The sequence below is a fragment of the Hyperolius riggenbachi genome, chromosome 3 (assembly GCF_040937935.1).
Source record: "Hyperolius riggenbachi isolate aHypRig1 chromosome 3, aHypRig1.pri, whole genome shotgun sequence".
In the NCBI taxonomy this organism is placed as follows: domain Eukaryota; kingdom Metazoa; phylum Chordata; class Amphibia; order Anura; family Hyperoliidae; genus Hyperolius; species Hyperolius riggenbachi.
Window position 1 is genome coordinate 429,868,011 of NC_090648.1, and position 18,876 is coordinate 429,886,886.

At 41.5% G+C, this 18,876-nt stretch overlaps 1 protein-coding gene across 3 annotated transcripts in view; it reads right to left on the reverse strand.

Moving 5' to 3' along the window:
• Positions 1–539: 539 nt before the first annotated feature.
• The window catches only part of LOC137564162 (poly(3-hydroxybutyrate) depolymerase-like), a 60,913-nt gene continuing 42,576 nt past the window's right edge, over positions 540–18,876 (reverse strand). For all 3 annotated transcript variants that reach the window (XM_068277632.1, XM_068277631.1, XM_068277630.1), the window contains exons 4-11: positions 18,502–18,593; positions 16,236–16,346; positions 16,123–16,155; positions 15,008–15,116; positions 14,858–14,900; positions 4,399–4,524; positions 2,915–2,940; positions 540–1,264 (exon numbers count right to left, since the gene is read on the reverse strand). In XM_068277632.1, coding sequence (XP_068133733.1) covers positions 1,197–1,264; positions 2,915–2,940; positions 4,399–4,524; positions 14,858–14,900; positions 15,008–15,116; positions 16,123–16,155; positions 16,236–16,346; positions 18,502–18,593 — 608 coding nt within the window. In that variant the 3' untranslated portion in view covers positions 540–1,196. The remainder of the gene's footprint in view (positions 1,265–2,914; positions 2,941–4,398; positions 4,525–14,857; positions 14,901–15,007; positions 15,117–16,122; positions 16,156–16,235; positions 16,347–18,501; positions 18,594–18,876) is intronic.

Sequence of the window (18,876 nt, forward strand, 5' to 3'; positions counted from 1 at the left end):
TTTGTGAGAGTAAGACGGGTCTAGCAGAGAACTAACTAGCTGGAAGACTAAGCACTTGGTAACTGCCAGAAGCCCAGAGATAGAAGTCATGCTGTTCACACACTGCTGCAGGAAGCAGGCAGTCGAGAGGGGACGGCCCTCCTCCAGCTTCTTTTCCGCACATCATTCATGTTTGGTAGCTTAGGCGGCAGTAAATGCCATAGCACCTGAGCATGCACACTTCCTGCCCCTGGATTCCAGGCACCCTAGGCCATGGCTTAGGTGGCCTTGGCTAAAATCCAGCCATGTTTCCAACATCTTTTTGAATCTATGCCATGAGTAATTAGGTAAATTTTAAAAGCAAAGGGGTCTGGTACTAATAAGGTGTACCTAACAAAGTGACCACAGGCCAGTGAGTGTATATCTGCACAGAGTTGTGGGCTGTTAAAACAGCGGAGATTCAGGTGCTACCAGTTTATTGATGTTGGAAGTTCCTCTATACGTCTTGTTATCGATAGTTGTTACTTGTTAGGAAGAAAGACATGATAATACCACATAAGTGCTTTATTAATATTTTTATTGAAGATGACATACAATATTTAGATTTTATACTGTTGTTGGATATGCAGTGCAATAAATAATCCAGGAGAGAAAGTGCTTGCTGCTGTTCCCCACAGTAGCTATAATCCTTGCTCTTTGGACATAAGACATGCTCAGTTTTGATAGATGAGACAACTTTGTGCCAACATCTCCCACATGTAGGATGTGTGTATATCGGCAATCAAGGCCAGAGGACAGCAAATATATGCAGCTGACCATTGTGATCAATGCTGCAAAGGAGTCTGGGAAGGTGCCAAGTGGGAAATTAGACAAGATTATATTTTTCCCTGTCTCTTATTACCAGCATAGGTGCTTATTTTTAATTTGTTGGAATTATATTTCTTTCATCAAAATCAAGCATTTGAAACGGCAATAGATTTATTTGATTATTTACCACTATCACCAAGAATGTCGTTGTCTTGGAATTGACAGTTACAGTATAAAACTTTAACCCTGTAAATAAAATATTGTTGGGAATTCTTGGTGGAATATACATTTTCTTTAAAAATCAAAAAGAAGTGGTTATTACAATTAATGTCGTTGCAACAGATGATTGGTCTTTACACAGCAGGGTCTATCAACAGGACAGGAAAGGTCCTAAGCCACATTCCTTGTTCTTAATACTGTCCCATAGTCCTCTTCATCATCCTCTCCACACCAGTAATCTGGAAGCCATTTTTGGTTGCTGCAAAGAAAAATACAGTTTACTATGTTAGAAAAGTAATGCAGATATCCTGAAGAACTAAGCAATGATATTTTACTAATAGTATCACCAGTAGAGGTTCTGGCTTCAGTGTCGCTATCAGGATGGAGCAAGAGAGAAACCTTGTATTGGGCCTAGGGACCATTTTATACCTTGTAAATGGCAAGGTGTTCTAGCAAATAAAACCCAATTACAAGCTAGAAGATGATTAACCCAGTGATGAGACTTGGTAGGGGGAATGTGGTGCACTCAATGATCACAGTACAAACCAAAGTCTAGAGAGTTGTTACACAGCTGTACCATTTAGCCATTGTCCTCAGTATGGTCAGTATATGGTTAAAGTCCATCCAGTGGCCAAAAAACTGGCCAGACTGTGATTACAATCTATGTCAAAGTTAAAAGCAGAGACATTCTGTGTCAGTGGTCAAAGTGCCATCACAGTCGCTGTTGTTCAAATGTGGTAACACAATCTCTGTCTGCTGCCCAGTTGTGGTTACAGTTTCTGTTGCTATTGCTATGCTGTCCAACTTAAAGCGGATCCAAGATGAAAAACTAACTATAACAAGTAACTTGTCTATATATGTTACCTACAGTTTAGATAGTTTACACGGCATATCTATCTGCAAACAGCTTCAACAGAATATGATTATTTCTTCCTGTGATACAATGAAGGCAGCCATGTTCTGTTTGTCACAGGGTGCTATTAGCTATCAGGAGATGCTATCAGCTTGCCTCTGTGTAAATTCACTCCCCTCTCCTCCTCCCTCCTCCCCTCTGCCTCTGAAATCTCTGGATAGTAACACCTTCCCCTCCTCCTGCCCAGACTGAGCTCTTGTAAGCCCTTGCTACTGTCTGAAAATGCCAAGGCACAAAAGGAGCTGTGGGCGAGGCTTGTTAAGTTTATAGGGAATTAGAGTATTAAAACAAAACAAAAAAAGTATTTGGCTTGAGGAATGCCCCATAAACAATATGAAAGGAACACAATTATGCAATGAGTACAATTTTATCTAGGATCCACTTTAAGTCAAAGTCCAAACCACTATAAGATATCCAACCGCCATATCCTTGATTAGGAGACCACTGTGTGGCCTCAAAAAAGCTATCACATTTGGACTTTGTGATTTGAACAAATAACTGGTGAAGTTGCATCCCCGAAAGCTATGTTGGCTTAAAATACGCTTGTATTTCATTTGTAGTGGTGCTATCCACTCTTAGGCTACCACGCACTGTAAGTTAATTGAACCTCATGCTACTTTCCTCTGCTAAAATTTATTTTGGTGGGCAGAGGTGGATGAGGGTTTCAATAAATATACAGTAGGTGTTAGTAGGTTACTTTAGTTGGTTTACAAATTAAAAGATTTTTTCCCCCCAAAACTAAATACAAAACCATTTTTGCTGCACTAAATTTTCCAGAAATCTCTCATGATTTTAAGATGAGAATTTTTACAAAAATGAACTGAAGTGAATGGGGTGTGATAATAATTGTGAGGTGAAAATTCAAAGTATTTTCACCCAAAAAAAAAAATCGAGATTTTTGCTATTCTTTTGTTGTTGTTGTTGTTGTTGTTTTCTTTCCCTAGTCAAAACATTTTCTACTTCTTTAGTCTCTGTAAAGGCAATTTGTTCACTTACGATAAGTAATTCCGCTGTAGCCAAACCTAGAGAGATAGAGAATATTTAGAATTAATGGCATGATAGAGTCAGATAGTTCATTCATTATTCTTGTAAGGCATTAAAGCATATTTCTGGCTTTTTACCCCTCCTTTTAGGCACCTTACCCGCCCCCTGCCCCCAGAGCCAGGACAAGGTCCTCCAGCACCCAAGGCTAAGACATAAAAGTGTGCACCCCCATCTCTCCCACCCCAGCCGTCACACACTGATTGCTATTAGAGGTGCCCCAGGGCTCCCAACACCTTTATCTCTAGTTATCTGGCTTGCAGTTACTGCCATGTATCTCCTTTTCTTATTTCTCTCTGCTACAAACACAATAGGGAAATGATAGGTGAGTGAGTTGTGCGCCCGCTCCTAAACTGCGCCCTGAGGCTGGAGCCTCTCTTGCCTCTGCCATCGGCCCAGCCCTGTTGCCCCCCCCCCCCATACCCGAGGGAGGGCCTCTTCTGAGCAGACTGTCAGCCCTTTAAAATTATCAGCGCCTGGTGGTTCAGATGCAAGCTCTCTCCTTGCCCCATCAATCCTCTGCCCCACATCTCAGGATCTTGCTTGGTATGGAGGTGAGAGCGGCTCCCATAATTATTCCCAGGTAATAAGGTGGGAGACCGGTAACAAAAGTCTTAAAGGGAAAGTTAAGGCAAAACTCTTATTTTTTATTTATTTTTTTTGCTTTGGATAGCATGGGGGAAGAATTAGAACCTCCTTCTGGTTTTTACTGTAGTTTGTATCTCCTTTGGGATGCATTTCTCCTGACATCTAGTTCTAGAGGCACGTAAGGAAGTTAGAGGATATTTCTCTAAAGGAAGGGGAACTCCCACCTTTGACAGCTATTAAGGCATTCCTCCCCATTCCAAAATTAAGTATAATATAAAGTGGGAATTTGTTACAGTGGGGGAAAAAAAATTAAAAAAATGATAAGGCCCGACTCCAGGGATTTTTTTTTATCTGTGTGGGTCAGAACCTCTTGGGTCTTTACTGATGTTTGTGCACCTAGAAGGAATAATGGTCTTCCCTTCCTGTCTTGGTAAGAAGCAAGTACATCTATCCAGCAGAGACACAGACTGCAACAAATACACCTATTATTGTAAACTGAGGAATATTAAAGAGGTGAGTGGAAACTTCTCCAGTGGGAGCACTGATAACTGTAAAAAAAATCCTCAAAGATGTTCTAACCCCTTCTAACAAAACAAAAAACAACAAAATAATAATAATAGTTGACGTTAGTAAGGTTTTCATTTTTGAATGAATTTCCGCTATAAACCTTGTATGAAAAAGATGTCACTTAAACAGCAGCCCATCGACACCCTGCACAAAAGATAAGCCACTTAATAAGATTACAGTAAAACACGAAACAGCAAAGAATGTAAAAATAGCATATTATAACACATAATATATCATGTATAAATACTGTAGAACAGAGTATGGAGATATATGGATGTGCTCACCAATCCCAGCATCCATTAGGGTTGAGGGCGAGGGATCTAGCTTGAGGATAGAGGATGATGAAATTGTTCAAATCGGCAACCTGGTTATATCCGGCATACCTGGCGAATTTGTCACCAACCTTCTCCCTGCAATGTGACATGCCACTGAAGTCATCATCTCATTAACCAGTTTTGAAATAGCCCCACAATTCAAACTAGAGCTTAAAGAGGAACTCTAGTGAAAATAATGTAATAAAAAAAGGTGCTTCATTTTTACAATAATTATGTATAAATGATTTAGTCAGTGTTTGCGCATTGTAAAAATCTTTCCTTTCCATGATTTACATTCTGATATTTATTACATGGTGACATTTTTACTGCTGGCAGGTGATATCGCTGGGAGTAGCTGCTGCTTGCTTTTTTGGCAGTTGGAAACAGCTGTAAACAGTATTTCCCACAATGCATGAGGTTCACAAACAGGAAACTGCCAGGACCATGGTCCTCACAGTTTCCTGTGGGAGGGGTTTCACCACAATATCAACCATACAGAGCCCCCTGATGATCCCTTTGAGAAAAGAAATTGATTTCTCATGGGAAAGGGGGTATCAGCTACTAATTGGGATGAAGATCAAATATTGGTCACGGTTTCTCTTTAAATGTACAAACTGTTCATAGTATTCAAAATCTGTTGGCCCTCATACTACATGGAGGTGGTAGAATTGGACAATCAGAATTGGATGTGTGTACCATAGAACATAGGTTTGCACCAAGCTTAAAGGGAACCTTAACTGAGAGTGATATGGATGTTTCCTCTTAAACAATACCAGTTGCCTGGCAGTCCAGCTGATCTCTGTGACTGCAATAGTGGCTGAATCACACCCTGAAACAAGCATGCAGCTAATCCAGTCTGACTTCAGTCAGAGCACCTGATCTGCATGCTTGTTCAGGGGCTGTGGCTAAAAGTATTAGAGACACAGGATCATCAGGCGATTCAGGCAACTGGTATTATTTTAAAAGGAAAAATCCATATCCTTCTCAGTTTAGGTTCCCTTTAAGATGAACCATTTAAACTCTGTATGATTTTGTGATGTGGGAGGGAACCAGAGTACTCAAATAAGACCTACTCAATGATAGGGAGGACATATAAACTCTATGCAGATAGTGTCCTGGCCAAGGATTGAAGGATTGAACCAGGGACCCTAGTGTTGCAGGGTGAGAGTGCTATCCACTACACCAGCATGCATTAGATGTATAAATAAATACATTTTTAAAAAAAAGCCCATTATTTAACATGGCCTGTCAGATCTAATGCGTTTTGCATGCAGAAAAACGCAGACAGACGTATCTAGTGAAAACAAACCCTTAGGGCAGAGATGCCCAACTCCAGTCCTCAAGGGCTGAGATACTCACACATTTTTATGCACGGCTCAGATTAATTGATTAGACTGAATCAGGAATGGTGTGGCTCATCAAGTAGAATACATTTCTCTGCCTATCTTAAACACTGGCCTATATATATGGTCCTAGAGGACTGCAGTTGGACAACTCTGTATTAGGGCCTGAGCAAATTGCGCACTTCTGTGCATTTTCTGGCAATGCATGTCAGTCTAAAATATTGATGTGTAGCTGAAAAATGCACAGTGATGCAAGTGTTCTGAGAACCTTAATGTTCTTTATTCTTATGTTCTTTAACCTTAATGACCTTTATCCTGATTTTCAGCCATAAACTTTAACCTAACCCTAAATATGACCCTTGTCATGATTTCCAGCTGCAAACCTCAACCTAACCTTAAATTGAGACCTTACTTTGACCGTCAGTAACAAACTTTACCCAAACCCTAAGCTTTATCTTCATATCCAGCCCTAAAATTTGGCTAAAACGCTAAACCTGACCCTTAAGGTGGCCACACACCATACAATTTTTTAAATATCTGTTCAATTTAAGAATTGCAATCAATTTTTCTGACTGATTGTAAGAAATTAAAAAATATGACCAATGTACCACACACCTATGTTCAATTTTTCCCCAATTATGATAAAAATGATTGGAAACTCTGAGAAAATTGCTAGGGTGTGTATAGTAATAAACTTACAATCCAACACACACCATACAATCTTTAGAGAAATTGAACAGAAATATTTGGCATTCCGGATCGATTTAAATCGAAAAAAACGGGAATTCCGATCGGATTTTTCAGTCGAATGAAAAAATAGCTTTCGATTTTTTCGAGAGATACGATCATTTTCATCGAATTGCTGTAAAATCGGATCATTTTATTGTATCGTGTGTGGCCACCTTTAGCCTGATCTCCACCCTTAAAGGGGTACTATGGCGAAAAATTGTAAAATTTAAAATATGTGCAAACATACAAATAAGAGGTACGTTTTTTAGTAAAATGAGCCATAAATTACTTTTCTCCTATATTGCTGACACTTTTGGACTAGTCCATCTTTTCATAGGGGATTCTCAGGGATTTATTTATTTTTAAAAGCACTTAATGAATGGCAGTTGCTCCATCCAAAAAAACTGTGTAGCGAGCAGGGAAAGCTGGCTAGCATTATTGTTTAAATGCTTTTTAGGGAATATCTTTATAAAGAATAAAAGCCTTGCTGAGAATCCCCTATGAAGAGGTGGACTAGTCCAAAACCTGTCGCTTCTGTCAGATTTCTACTACCTACTGTAAGTGACAGCAACATAGGAGAAAAGTAATTTATGGCTCACTTTACTCTGGAAGAAAATATACTTCTTATTTGTCTATGTTTTCATATATTTCAAATTTTACAATTTTTCGCCATAGTGCCCCTTTAAAGGACCACAATCACGAAAAAAGTAGGCAGTTGAAATCTGACAGAACCGACAGGTTTTGGGCCAGTCCATCTCCTCATGGGGGATTCTCAGGGTTTTCTTTGTTTTTAACAGCATTTCCTGAACAGCAGTTGCAAAGTCTAACTGATAGTAGTAAAAATGTTTCTGTACCGTGTTAGCCAAACAATATATGTAGGTAGAAAAAAACAAAGTCTTGTAAAAGTAATACCTTTTAATGGCTAACTGATAAAGTTAAATAATGCAAGCTTTCTGGGATCTAGTCCCCTTCTTCAGGCATATTTCTAGATGTTAGCTGTAGTAAAACACTGATGCAGGGAAGCTGCATGAAGATGGCAGTTGTACTGGTTGCTGTTTAGCAGTTAGATGTCAGGTGATCAGCAGGCTGGAGCCAGTGAGCTTATGCAAGCAAACATGAAATCTAGCAGGTTTCTGAAGATAGTGAAGCCAAGTCAATCATGTTACATAAGGAGTCATGAATCCCATTCCACAATTTAAACCTTCTGTTAATGTCTTGAACATTTTCATAAATTTGTACTCAGAAATCTTTCTTGCTTGTTCATTTTTGAAGTTACCCTTAAGAATAAATACTTTTAGATCTTGCATGCTGTGTCCTGGTTCGCAGAAGTGTTGGCCCACTGGTGTGTCCATTTTACCCTCATTAATTTTAAAGCGGTGATGGTTCATTCTTGTGCGCAGTTTTTGTCCTGTTTCTCCTATATAGATACCTCTTGAGGTGCATTTCATGCAGCGTATCATGTATACAACATTGGATGATTCACAGGAAAATTGGTCTGATATTTGATGATATGTCTGTGAGTTTGGTATTTGTATTTGGCTTGTGCACAAGATATAAGGGCAGGTCTCACTCCTTGCGTTATTACAGGGTAATGTGCCTGGAGTTTCTGGTGTAGATAATGCACTTCTGATAATCATTTGTCTCAAATTGGGAGGTTGTCTGAAAGCAAGCATTGGTAAATCAGGAAAAACTTCTTTCAGGCGTTTGTCTTTATGAAGTATCGGTTGCAGGGCTTTCGATATCTTCCTCAGTGTCTTTAATCTTGGGTTGTAGGTGACCACTATTGGGACTCTGTTGTTTTCAGTCTTTGGGGTGTATTTCAATAGTTCCTCTCTAGATTTTAAAGTTGCTCTGTGTATTTGATCATCAACGATTCGTGGATGATATCCCTGATCTATGAATATATTACGTAGTGACCTTAGTTGTCTGTCTCTGTCCTCTGAAACAGAACATATTCGGTTATACCTCAGAGCCTGGCTGTAAACAATAGATTTTTTGGTGTGTTCCGGGTGGAAACTATTCCACTTGAGGTAAATATGCCGGTCAGTTGGTTTACGGTAGATGGATGTTTCTAAAAATCTATCTTGTATGTAAATTGTAGTATCCAGGAAACTGACATGGGAGGATGAAAAGTTGAGCGTTAACTTGATGTTCTTGTGGTATTCTGAGAAGTTTTTGTGGAATTTGATTAATTCTTCCTGTGATGCTGTCCAAATTAATAGGATATCGTCTATAAATCTGAAGTAAGCCCATGGTTTAATTTCACACGTTGAAAGGAAGAAGAATGGGAAGTAGAATGTCACCCCAGTATGCAAATTTATTTATGGCCAGATTGGAGGAAAACTTCCTTTCAACGTGTGAAATTAAACCATGGGCTTACTTCAGATTTATAGACGATATCCTATTAATTTGGACAGCATCACAGGAAGAATTAATCAAATTCCACAAAAACTTCTCAGAATACCACAAGAACATCAAGTTAACGCTCAACTTTTCATCCTCCCATGTCAGTTTCCTGGATACTACAATTTACATACAAGATAGATTTTTAGAAACATCCATCTACCGTAAACCAACTGACCGGCATATTTACCTCAAGTGGAATAGTTTCCACCCGGAACACACCAAAAAATCTATTGTTTACAGCCAGGCTCTGAGGTATAACCGAATATGTTCTGTTTCAGAGGACAGAGACAGACAACTTATGTCACTACGTAATATATTCATAGATCAGGGATATCATCCACGAATCGTTGATGATCAAATACACAGAGCAACTTTAAAATCTAGAGAGGAACTATTGAAATACACCCCAAAGACTGAAAACAACAGAGTCCCAATAGTGGTCACCTACAACCCAAGATTAAAGACACTGAGGAAGATATCGAAAGCCCTGCAACCGATACTTCATAAAGACAAACGCCTGAAAGAAGTTTTTCCTGATTTACCAATGCTTGCTTTCAGACAACCTCCCAATTTGAGACAAATGATTATCAGAAGTGCATTATCTACACCAGAAACTCCAGGCACATTACCCTGTAATAACGCAAGGTGTGAGACCTGCCCTTATATCTTGTGCACAAGCCAAATACAAATACCAAACTCACAGAAATATCATCAAATATCAGACCAATTTTCCTGTGAATCATCCAATGTTGTATACATGATACGCTGCATGAAATGCCCCTCAAGAGGTATCTATATAGGAGAAACAGGACAAAAACTGCGCACAAGAATGAACCATCACCGCTTTAAAATTAATGAGGGTAAAATGGACACACCAATGGGCCAACACTTCTGCGAACCAGGACACAGCATGCAAGATCTAAAAGTATTTATTCTTAAAGTGAACCTCCGGACTAAAAATCGACTCGGCAGAACTGAAAAGGTTTGATGTTTCTTTAACAGTTTCACAGCATCAGAACTTTGTTTCTCTTATACAAGCCTCATTTTTAGATGCACAGAAGAAAACTGCCCGGGCTTTTTTCCCCTGATGCTGTGCAAAGCATGATGGGATTTCTGATTTTGTTCTCGTTCTGCTGTTTTGGTGCAATATTTTTATTTTATTTTTTTTTTACATTTTGACGTTGACATTTGAAGCCTAGTGTGTGCAGCTGGGAGGGGTTATCAGGACACAGAACAGTTGGAACTGTGTCTCCTGCTCCTTGTCACCTCCTTTCAACCAAAAAGATGGCTGCCCCCATGTCAAAGATGGCAGCCCCCATGAATCACAAACATTTGCCTGTTCTTTTAAAACAGGGTGGGTAAGAGATTATATTACCTATCTTTTCTAATTAACATAACTACTGTAACTTGATGACAGTATGTTTGTTTAGGCTGAAGTTCCCCTTTAAGGGTAACTTCAAAAATGAACAAGCAAGAAAGATTTCTGAGTACAAATTTATGAAAATGTTCAAGACATTAACAGAAGGTTTAAATTGTGGAATGGGATTCATGACTCCTTATGTAACATGATTGACTTGGCTTCACTATCTTCAGAAACCTGCTAGATTTCATGTTTGCTTGCATAAGCTCACTGGCTCCAGTCTGCTGATCACCTAACATCTAACTGCTAAACAGTAACCAGCACAACTGCCATCTTTGTGCTTACTATTTACCTGCATCAGTGTTTTACTTCAGCTTACATCTGGAAACATGCCTGAAGAAGGGGACTAGATCCCAGAAAGCTTGCATTATTTAACTTTATCAGTTAGCCATTAAAAGGTATTACTTTTACAAGACTTTGTTTTTTTCTACCTACATATAAAGTCTAACTGACAAAATAGTGTGCAAGTGAATAGGGAGCCTGGCTGGTATCTTGCTATTTTGGCAGTTAAACTGCTGTTCAGGAAATGCTGTTGAAAACAAAGAAAACCCTGAAAATCACCTATGAGGAGATGGACTGGCCCAAAACCTGTCAGTTCTGTCAGATTTTAACTGGCTACTTTTTTTTGCGATAGTGGTCCTTTAAGTATGATTGGTGATGCAAATCTGTCATGTGACTTTGTAACCTTTTTTGGAAGCAGATGAAGGGTCTCATTATCATAATTTCTTAATCAAATACAAGTGATTTAAAAGGGTTTCATAGTAATTATTTGAAAACATTGTGTTTGACCATAGTTCTTAAAATGTACAGATGACCTGAAGGCAGATCAAAGATCCGTCTCAAAAACGACAAGGAAAGATAGAATCAGGATGATACAATTTATTGGCTAACTTAGAAGAAAAGGAGTAAGCTTTCAACTATGAAGCCTTCTTGTAATAGACTCACCCTCCAATTGCGCCCGCGATGATCGCCGCCCGCTCACAATGACGCACTCGCTGAGAATCAGTGTGCACTTGACGAGCCTGGTGAGTGGGCGCAGCGTCCTCTTCAGCCGCAACACTCCCTTTGGTGGCGGCAGAGATAGTGTCAGCTGACTATTCAGTCAGCTGACACGCTTCTGATGTGTGTTGTTGTCAGCTGACCATCAGTCAGCTTGCACATGGAATAGTGTTTTTTGTGTCAGCTGACTTCCTTAATTAGCTGACACTGAGGCAGGAATTTTGAGCTGTGATTGGTTCCTGTGTGCATGTGGCCGGCCACTGATTGGATGCCTGAGATATTTAAGCGTGCTGAGTGCACTCTGTCTTTGCTCGTGTTAGCGTATGCTTTGGCTTACTGCTGGGTGCTCTCTGAACCTGTGGATTGCTTTACTGGACTTTGACCTTATTGCCTGTTTCTGGATTCTCCCTATTTGCTGCCTGGACCGATCTCTTGCTTACTATTGGATTCTTCCTGATTGCTGCCTGCACTGACCTATTGCTTGTTATTGGATTCTCCCTGTTTCCCACCTTAACGGACCTTTTGATTGCGTGACCCCGATTTCTGCCTAGCCCTTCTGTACTGTGATATATGCTGTTACTCGTGTATTACTCTGGACTGTTGTGGAACTGATATTCTCTGTTTGGCTCTGGTGGGTTGTATAACCAGCTCCATGATCAGCTACTATATATTGCACTTACAAGGCCTGGGTGAAACCAAAGTCGGGCAGGTGTTACTTCCTCACCTCCCGCGCAAGGTGGTGCGCACCACACAAGGTGAAGGAGATGGTGTTAGATTGGGACACAGGGGCTGCTCTGCTGGTGGACAACCTGTCAGGCCTTACACTTCTATAACATTTATGTTTGCTGAGTAGTAATGAGCAGTAAATAACATCCATGCGTAATCACGCATCGTAATATGCAATTACTCTTCGTAATGCGTAATTTTGGGGGAACAGTGTAAGCTATTTCGTAGTTAATTATTCACGTTCGTAATTATGAATGAATTTACACGTATGTTAAAGAGGAACTGTAACGACAAAACGGCCCCTGGGGGGTACTCACCTCGGGTGGGGGAAGCCTCAGGATCCTAATGAGGCTTCCCACGCCGTCCTGCGTCCCTCGGGGGTCTCGCTGTAGCCCTCCGTACAGCGGTGACGCAATATTTACCTTCCTGGCTCCTGCGCAGGCGCTCTGATGGCTGTCGACGCCGAAGTAGGCGGAAATACCCGATCGCCGTCGGGTCTGCTCTACTGCGCAGGCGCAAGTTTCCGGCGCCCGCGCAGTAGAGCGGACCCGACGGAGATCGGGTATTTCCGTCTATTTCCGTGCCGAAAGTCGCCACAGCGCCCCCGCTGGAGCCAGCAAAGGTAAATATTGAACTGACAGTCGGCACAGTCGCCGGCTGTTCGGAGGGCTGCAGCGAGACCCCCGTGGGACAGAGGACGGCGTGGGAAGCCTCATTAGGATGCCGAGGCTTCCCCCACCCGAGGTGAGTACCCCCCAGGGGATGTTTTTCATCTTACAGAGTCTCTTTAAGAAGAATAGTGGGTACAAGTTACAAAAAGAATTGTTCAAAAAGACTTTGTAGTTTTTGAGAAAATCGATTTTAAAAATACAAAAAAATGTCATTTTTCTAGGTTTAAAAACATTTTTCTTTGCATATTTAAAATCCATTTTCTCAAAAACTACAAGGTCTTTTTGAAAAATTATTTTTTTGACTTGTACCCAATATTCTCTGTAAAATATGTAGCAATTTTGGTAGCAATAGCATGTATGGGAGCTTTGCTATTCACCACCAAAGTCGGCACAAAATTACGATTAAATTAATGTGTAATTACGAATGATTACACAAAGTCAATTGAATTACGAATTTTTAATTGCGTGTATGCGTAATTGCGAAAATGTACGCGTCATTTTGCGTAATCGTAGTTAGTAGATTACGATCATCTTTGTAGCAGAACAATATACCGTATATACTCGCATACAAGCCGAATTTTTGACCCCCAAAAAGTGGATCAAAGGTTGGGGGGTCGGCTTGTATGCGAGTCATGTGGTGGTGGTCCGCGCATCCCCCCGCGGCCGCCACTATGGCTGCATTTATCTTACCCGGCGCCGCTTCATCTATTCCCCTCCTGTCCGGCTCCGTAATTCACAGCAGCGCTCTTCACGGCGGCTGCAATAGAGAGAGAGCGGTTACCATAGTAACCGCCGCTACAGGAAGTCGTGCTCTTTACTGCTTCCTGCCTCATCACAGCAGCCGCCGTGAAGAGCGCCGCTGTGAATTACGGAGCCGAACAGGAGGGGAATAGAAGAAGCGGCGCCGGCTCAGATAAAAGCAGCGGTGGGAGGGGGGAGGCACTACCTAGCGATACTGGGGCACTATACTAGTTATACTGGGGCACTTTACTAGCGATACTGGGGCACTTTACTAGCGATACTGGGCACTATACTAGCTATACTGGGCACTATACTAGCTATACTGGGGCACTTTACTAGCGATACTGGAGCACTATACTAGCTATACTGGGCACTATACTAGCTATACTGGGCACTATACTAGCTATACTGGGGCACTATACTAGCTATACTGGGGCACTTTACTAGCTATACTGGGCACTATACTAGCTATACTGGGCACTATACTAGCTATACTGGAGCACTATACTAGCTATACTGGGGCACTATACTAGCTATACTGGGCACTATACTAGCTATACTGGGGCACTATACTAGCTATACTGGGGCACTATACTGGGCACTATACTAGCTATACTGGGTCACTTTACTAGCGATACTGGGGCACTTTACTAGCGATACTGGGGCACTTTACTAGCTATTGAGTCCCCAGGGAGAAAAGCGCTATATAAATATTATTGTTATTGTTATTGTTATACTGGGCATTATACTAGCTATACTGGGGCACTACCTACCCATACTGGGCACTATACTAGCCATACTGGGCACTATACTAGCTATACTGGGCACTATACTAGCTATACTGGGGCACACTAGGGGAATAAGGCGGCCAGCATTTCCTACCCTGGCTTATATGAGGGTCAATCATATTTTACTGTGTTTTTTTTTTTTAGGTAAAAGTGGGGGGTCGGCTTATATGCGGGTCGGCTTATATGCGAGTATATATGGTATCTCCTTTTAATGCCCAGTGTATATAAGCTGTATGTTCTAAATTATGTAGGTATACACAAATCAAGTCTGAGGAAGGCTTCATTGCCAAAAGCTTACTCCTTTTCTTCAACATTAGCTTATAAATGGTATCCTGATTCAGAGCTTATTTCTTTTACTGATGGCTAGCATGGTACAATACTCCACTGCTACTACAAGGGAAGACGCAAAAAGAGACAGGGACTATTGCTGGGAGATGTTGCTGATGGAGTCCAGAAGAGATACACAGAACAAGCCATGGTGTCATTTGGCCCACCATGTAAAGGAAAGTGTATCATGCTTGACTGGAATGACTGGTGAATGTATGTTTAGAGAGGAAGGCCCTGATTTCTTCAGCAAGTGAGAGGAGAGAAAATAGAGGAGGTTACCTGCCCTGAAGACATCCATGGAAAGCAATATGAAGTCTGCACCCTAAAAACAGAACAAACGAAATGGTCATATTCAGTAAGTCTTCCCTACCACTTGATATCTCATGCAGTCCATTCATAAAGTGACTTTACGAAACTCCCTTCACTCACTTGCTCCATTTTGGCAAGCTGTTGGTACATAGATGTAACCTGCTGTGTCCATGCCATAGGTGCTAGCTGGAGCCAGGTTGAAATATTCTGATTGGTCAAATAGGTTCAGCTGGTAATATAAAAGACATAATGCACTCAACAGGAAAAAAATCTCATTATTTACAACAAAATATGTTTATAAGCTGCTCCTCAATTTCGACCTTATGCAGCTAACATTTCTCCTGAGTTTTCTCACAAGAGATGTTTTCACACCTAATCAATATAATACCTTTTGAGCCCTAAGCAAAGTAAAAAAGCACTCTAATACAGTAAGTCTTGGGGTCCTAGAACAATACTCTACAGGAATCCCAGAACAACGGCACCCTGATACTTGGGAGTCTCAGAGCAATGACTCTCTGGAACAGAGGGTCCCAAAACAAAGGCGCCCTGCTGCTTGTGGACCCAGAACAATGATGCACTGCCTCACAATCGCTCCTTAGTCATAGCTATGACTAAGGAGCGATTGTGAGGCTCAGATACGCGTGAGCTAACTTGCATGTTCAGCACATTTATCTTTCAATAAAGATCAGACTTTTTATGTCAGAAGAAGCGGATCTTCCTTCTTTTTCTGTACTGTATGGGTACAGTGCCCACCTAGATTCTAGTGATGCATCTGTCGCTATAGTGGTGGTAGTAGGGACAACATGCAGCGCATGATGGAGGGGCTTCTGGGGAGTGTGTTAAGGAGGCGAACAATGCACTCAGTTGGATGTCGATGTTGTGAAAGATCTGGCATGCCGGGTCTTTAGGCGACATCAGTAGTCTCCTATACATGCACTAGATTCTTGTCTGAGATGGTCCTAATTGGTCACCACTGTCTAGATCCTATAATTCCTACAGAATGTCTGAAGAATGACACATTGACAACTGGGAATACCAGAACACACTTGTTTCTCCATGTAGAGAAACTGACATAATGGGGGCAACCATCAAGGTTGCAAAACATGACAATCTGCGCTAGGAAAACAATACCATGATATTGCTTGAAATTGGTGATTTGTGAGAGTTATGATAAAGAGAGAGGGAGCGCTATACTATTCTCTATATTGAGACTAATCATAGTTATACCATTTTACCTGTCCGGTCTGTCCCGAACTACTGCTGGGTTTCTGCAGGAAGAAAGAACAATAAGGTCAGTCTGGGAACTCATTCAGTGTTTGACTATTATTTCCATCCATTCTCTGCTCACCGAGAGGCCGCCATAGAGGTGGTTGAGAGCCTCATAAGCTCCATTGTAGTTGCAGTTATTAATATAGTCATTGTTGGTTGTTCCACAGGCTCCACCATAGCTGTCTGTGGGCTAAAAAAATAATAATAATTTTCTTCCACATTTTTAGATAACAGTGTACATGTATTTTATTGTTTAAACAGATTCCTGTAGCTTATACATACACTCTTAGTGCTTTACTACAAACACTACAGTAATACTGGCTATGTCCTCTCTGTGCTCTCAACAGCCCAAGTCCTTCATGGAATGGATTACACATAATGGTGGAAACATTTTTTTGAGATGCTGATCCACGCTGACATGATTGTTTAGGGGTTGTTAATGAAGAGTGTTCACTGGATCAGCCCATCAACTACACCCAGTGCCTCCATTGCCTGCAATGTAAGGTCGCTGAAATGGTACGCCGGGCGCTTTAGTTGGCGCCCACGATAGTGTATTAATTACAGGGTTTGGATATTGTAAACCAAGCTCTGTACATCGGTGGTGGTGGTGGGTGTTTCTGTTAGGTGGTGGTTAATGTTAGACATTTGGTCAAAGCTGGTGATTTGGCGCAGGGATCAGCAGGTGTCTGATAGACGATTGTAGAAAGTATCGGTAAATGGGGCACCCAATGCTTTACTAGTGACCGATTGGTTACAGATTTAGCTGACCAGATACTGTAAGGATGGAAGAGAGATGCCAATCGTCTATTTTGTAGACGATCAACTACAATAGCATTAGTTTTAGGTACTTGGAGGACAGGGTTTGTGTTAGGCATTAGGTGGGGGATTAGGTTTAGGTACCAGGAGGGGAGGGTTCAACTGAGAATTGGTGTGTAACGATTGGTGTCAGCAAGAACAGATTTTCTGATTATTGGTGATCTGCAGTATCACCAATAATACAGATGTTATACCTGATTATGTGGTGATCTGCAGAATCACCAATAATACAAGTATAGCAAGACACAGGACACACAGGTGTAAGATAGTGTTTTGGTGCAACAGTAATATTGATGGAGATACCCACTATCCCAGAGGGGCTGGTAAAAGGGGGTATCTCTAAGGAACACAGTAATTAGTACCCCAGCAGGCTGGAGACACAGAGCAATAGTGATAGTTTCACCCGAGGAGCGGGTGATACACAGTGAGACAATGTAGAGTGATCACTCGAGGAGCGAGTGATTCAGACTGTACTGCAGCAGGTGATTCCCTGAGGGGCAGGAGATCCCGACAGTGCTGTATTAGCTAGTCACCTGAGGATCAGGTGATTAAGACTGTACTGCAGCTATCAACCTGAGGAGCAGGTGATTAAGACTGTACTGCAGCTATCAACCTGAGGAGCAGGTGATTAAGACTGTACTGCAGCTATCAACCTGAGGAGCAGGTGATTAAGACTGTACTGTCTGCAGCTATCAACCTGAGGAGCAGGTGATTCAGACTATACTGCAGCTATCTAGCTGAGGAGCAGGTGATAACTAAACTGAGAGTCCCTCACCAGGACTAAGCTCCCTGGTGAGGGCAGAAGAGTCAGACAAGCAGGTTCGGCAACACACGGACAGATACAGTACAGAGACAGGAAGCTAAATCAGAGTAGTAGTTCAGGCAGAGTCGGCAACTTATATATCAGATAGGCAAAGGTACCGAATCAGAGAGCAGAAGAATAGTCAAACTAGCAGAAGGTCATACCAAATAATACAATTCAATTAGTACTTTAAGCTATCAACAGAATCTGGCTAAGTGTGGATCCCCAGCTCCGGCTGGTTCTAGCACACTTTGGGATCTGACTAGGTCTGAGTGCTAACACGTAGCATATGCAACAGCAGACGCGGAACAACTGACAGTCAGGTCCTATATATACTAAACGCGCTCTATAGCGCCGCCCCAGTCACTCAGCCAATACAGAGCATTGCTGGAGTCAGCTGACCGAGTGATTCTAAATGCATAAAGGTCCTTTCGCTCGGCTTAGTCTATGAGCGATAGAAGGACCAGGCAAAGCACCAGCATGTAACTGTGCGGCGGAAACCGCCGGCTGCGACGCGGAGATAGCCGCCATGCCGCTTGCTGTTGCGGCGGTATCTCCGCTATCCATTACAGGGTGGTGATGTAAATTACAATATTAATACTAGAAGGACCACCCAGCCCCCAACTCATGCAGTGAGGCCACAATATGTGCCCCCTTGGTTGCTTTACAAGTGGTCCAGTTGTACGAATATGACAATATCACCTAATAATGGCAAGATTTAGCTCACCATGCCATGCTGTGCAGCCACATTGTAGACTGTCTTGATGTTCCCAGCACTGATATATGAACTGTAAAACTCCTGCAGCTTTTGGGCCACCCCTGTGCAAAGAAAATAAGGTTAGTTCATATAAGGATATGCATAATACTTTGAATGAAGGTATCACTTAAAGAGAAACTGTTGTGAAAATGACATAATTAATAACATTGCTTATTTTTTGCTCATTGCTTTTACGTATTGCTTATTTTTTACAATATTCATTTATAGATTATTTAGTCAGTTTGCCCATTACAAAATCTTACCTCTCTTTGATTTACATTCTGAAATTTATAACAGGTGGTGACATCTTTAGTCCTGCAAGGTGATCTGTATGGAATCCTCTAG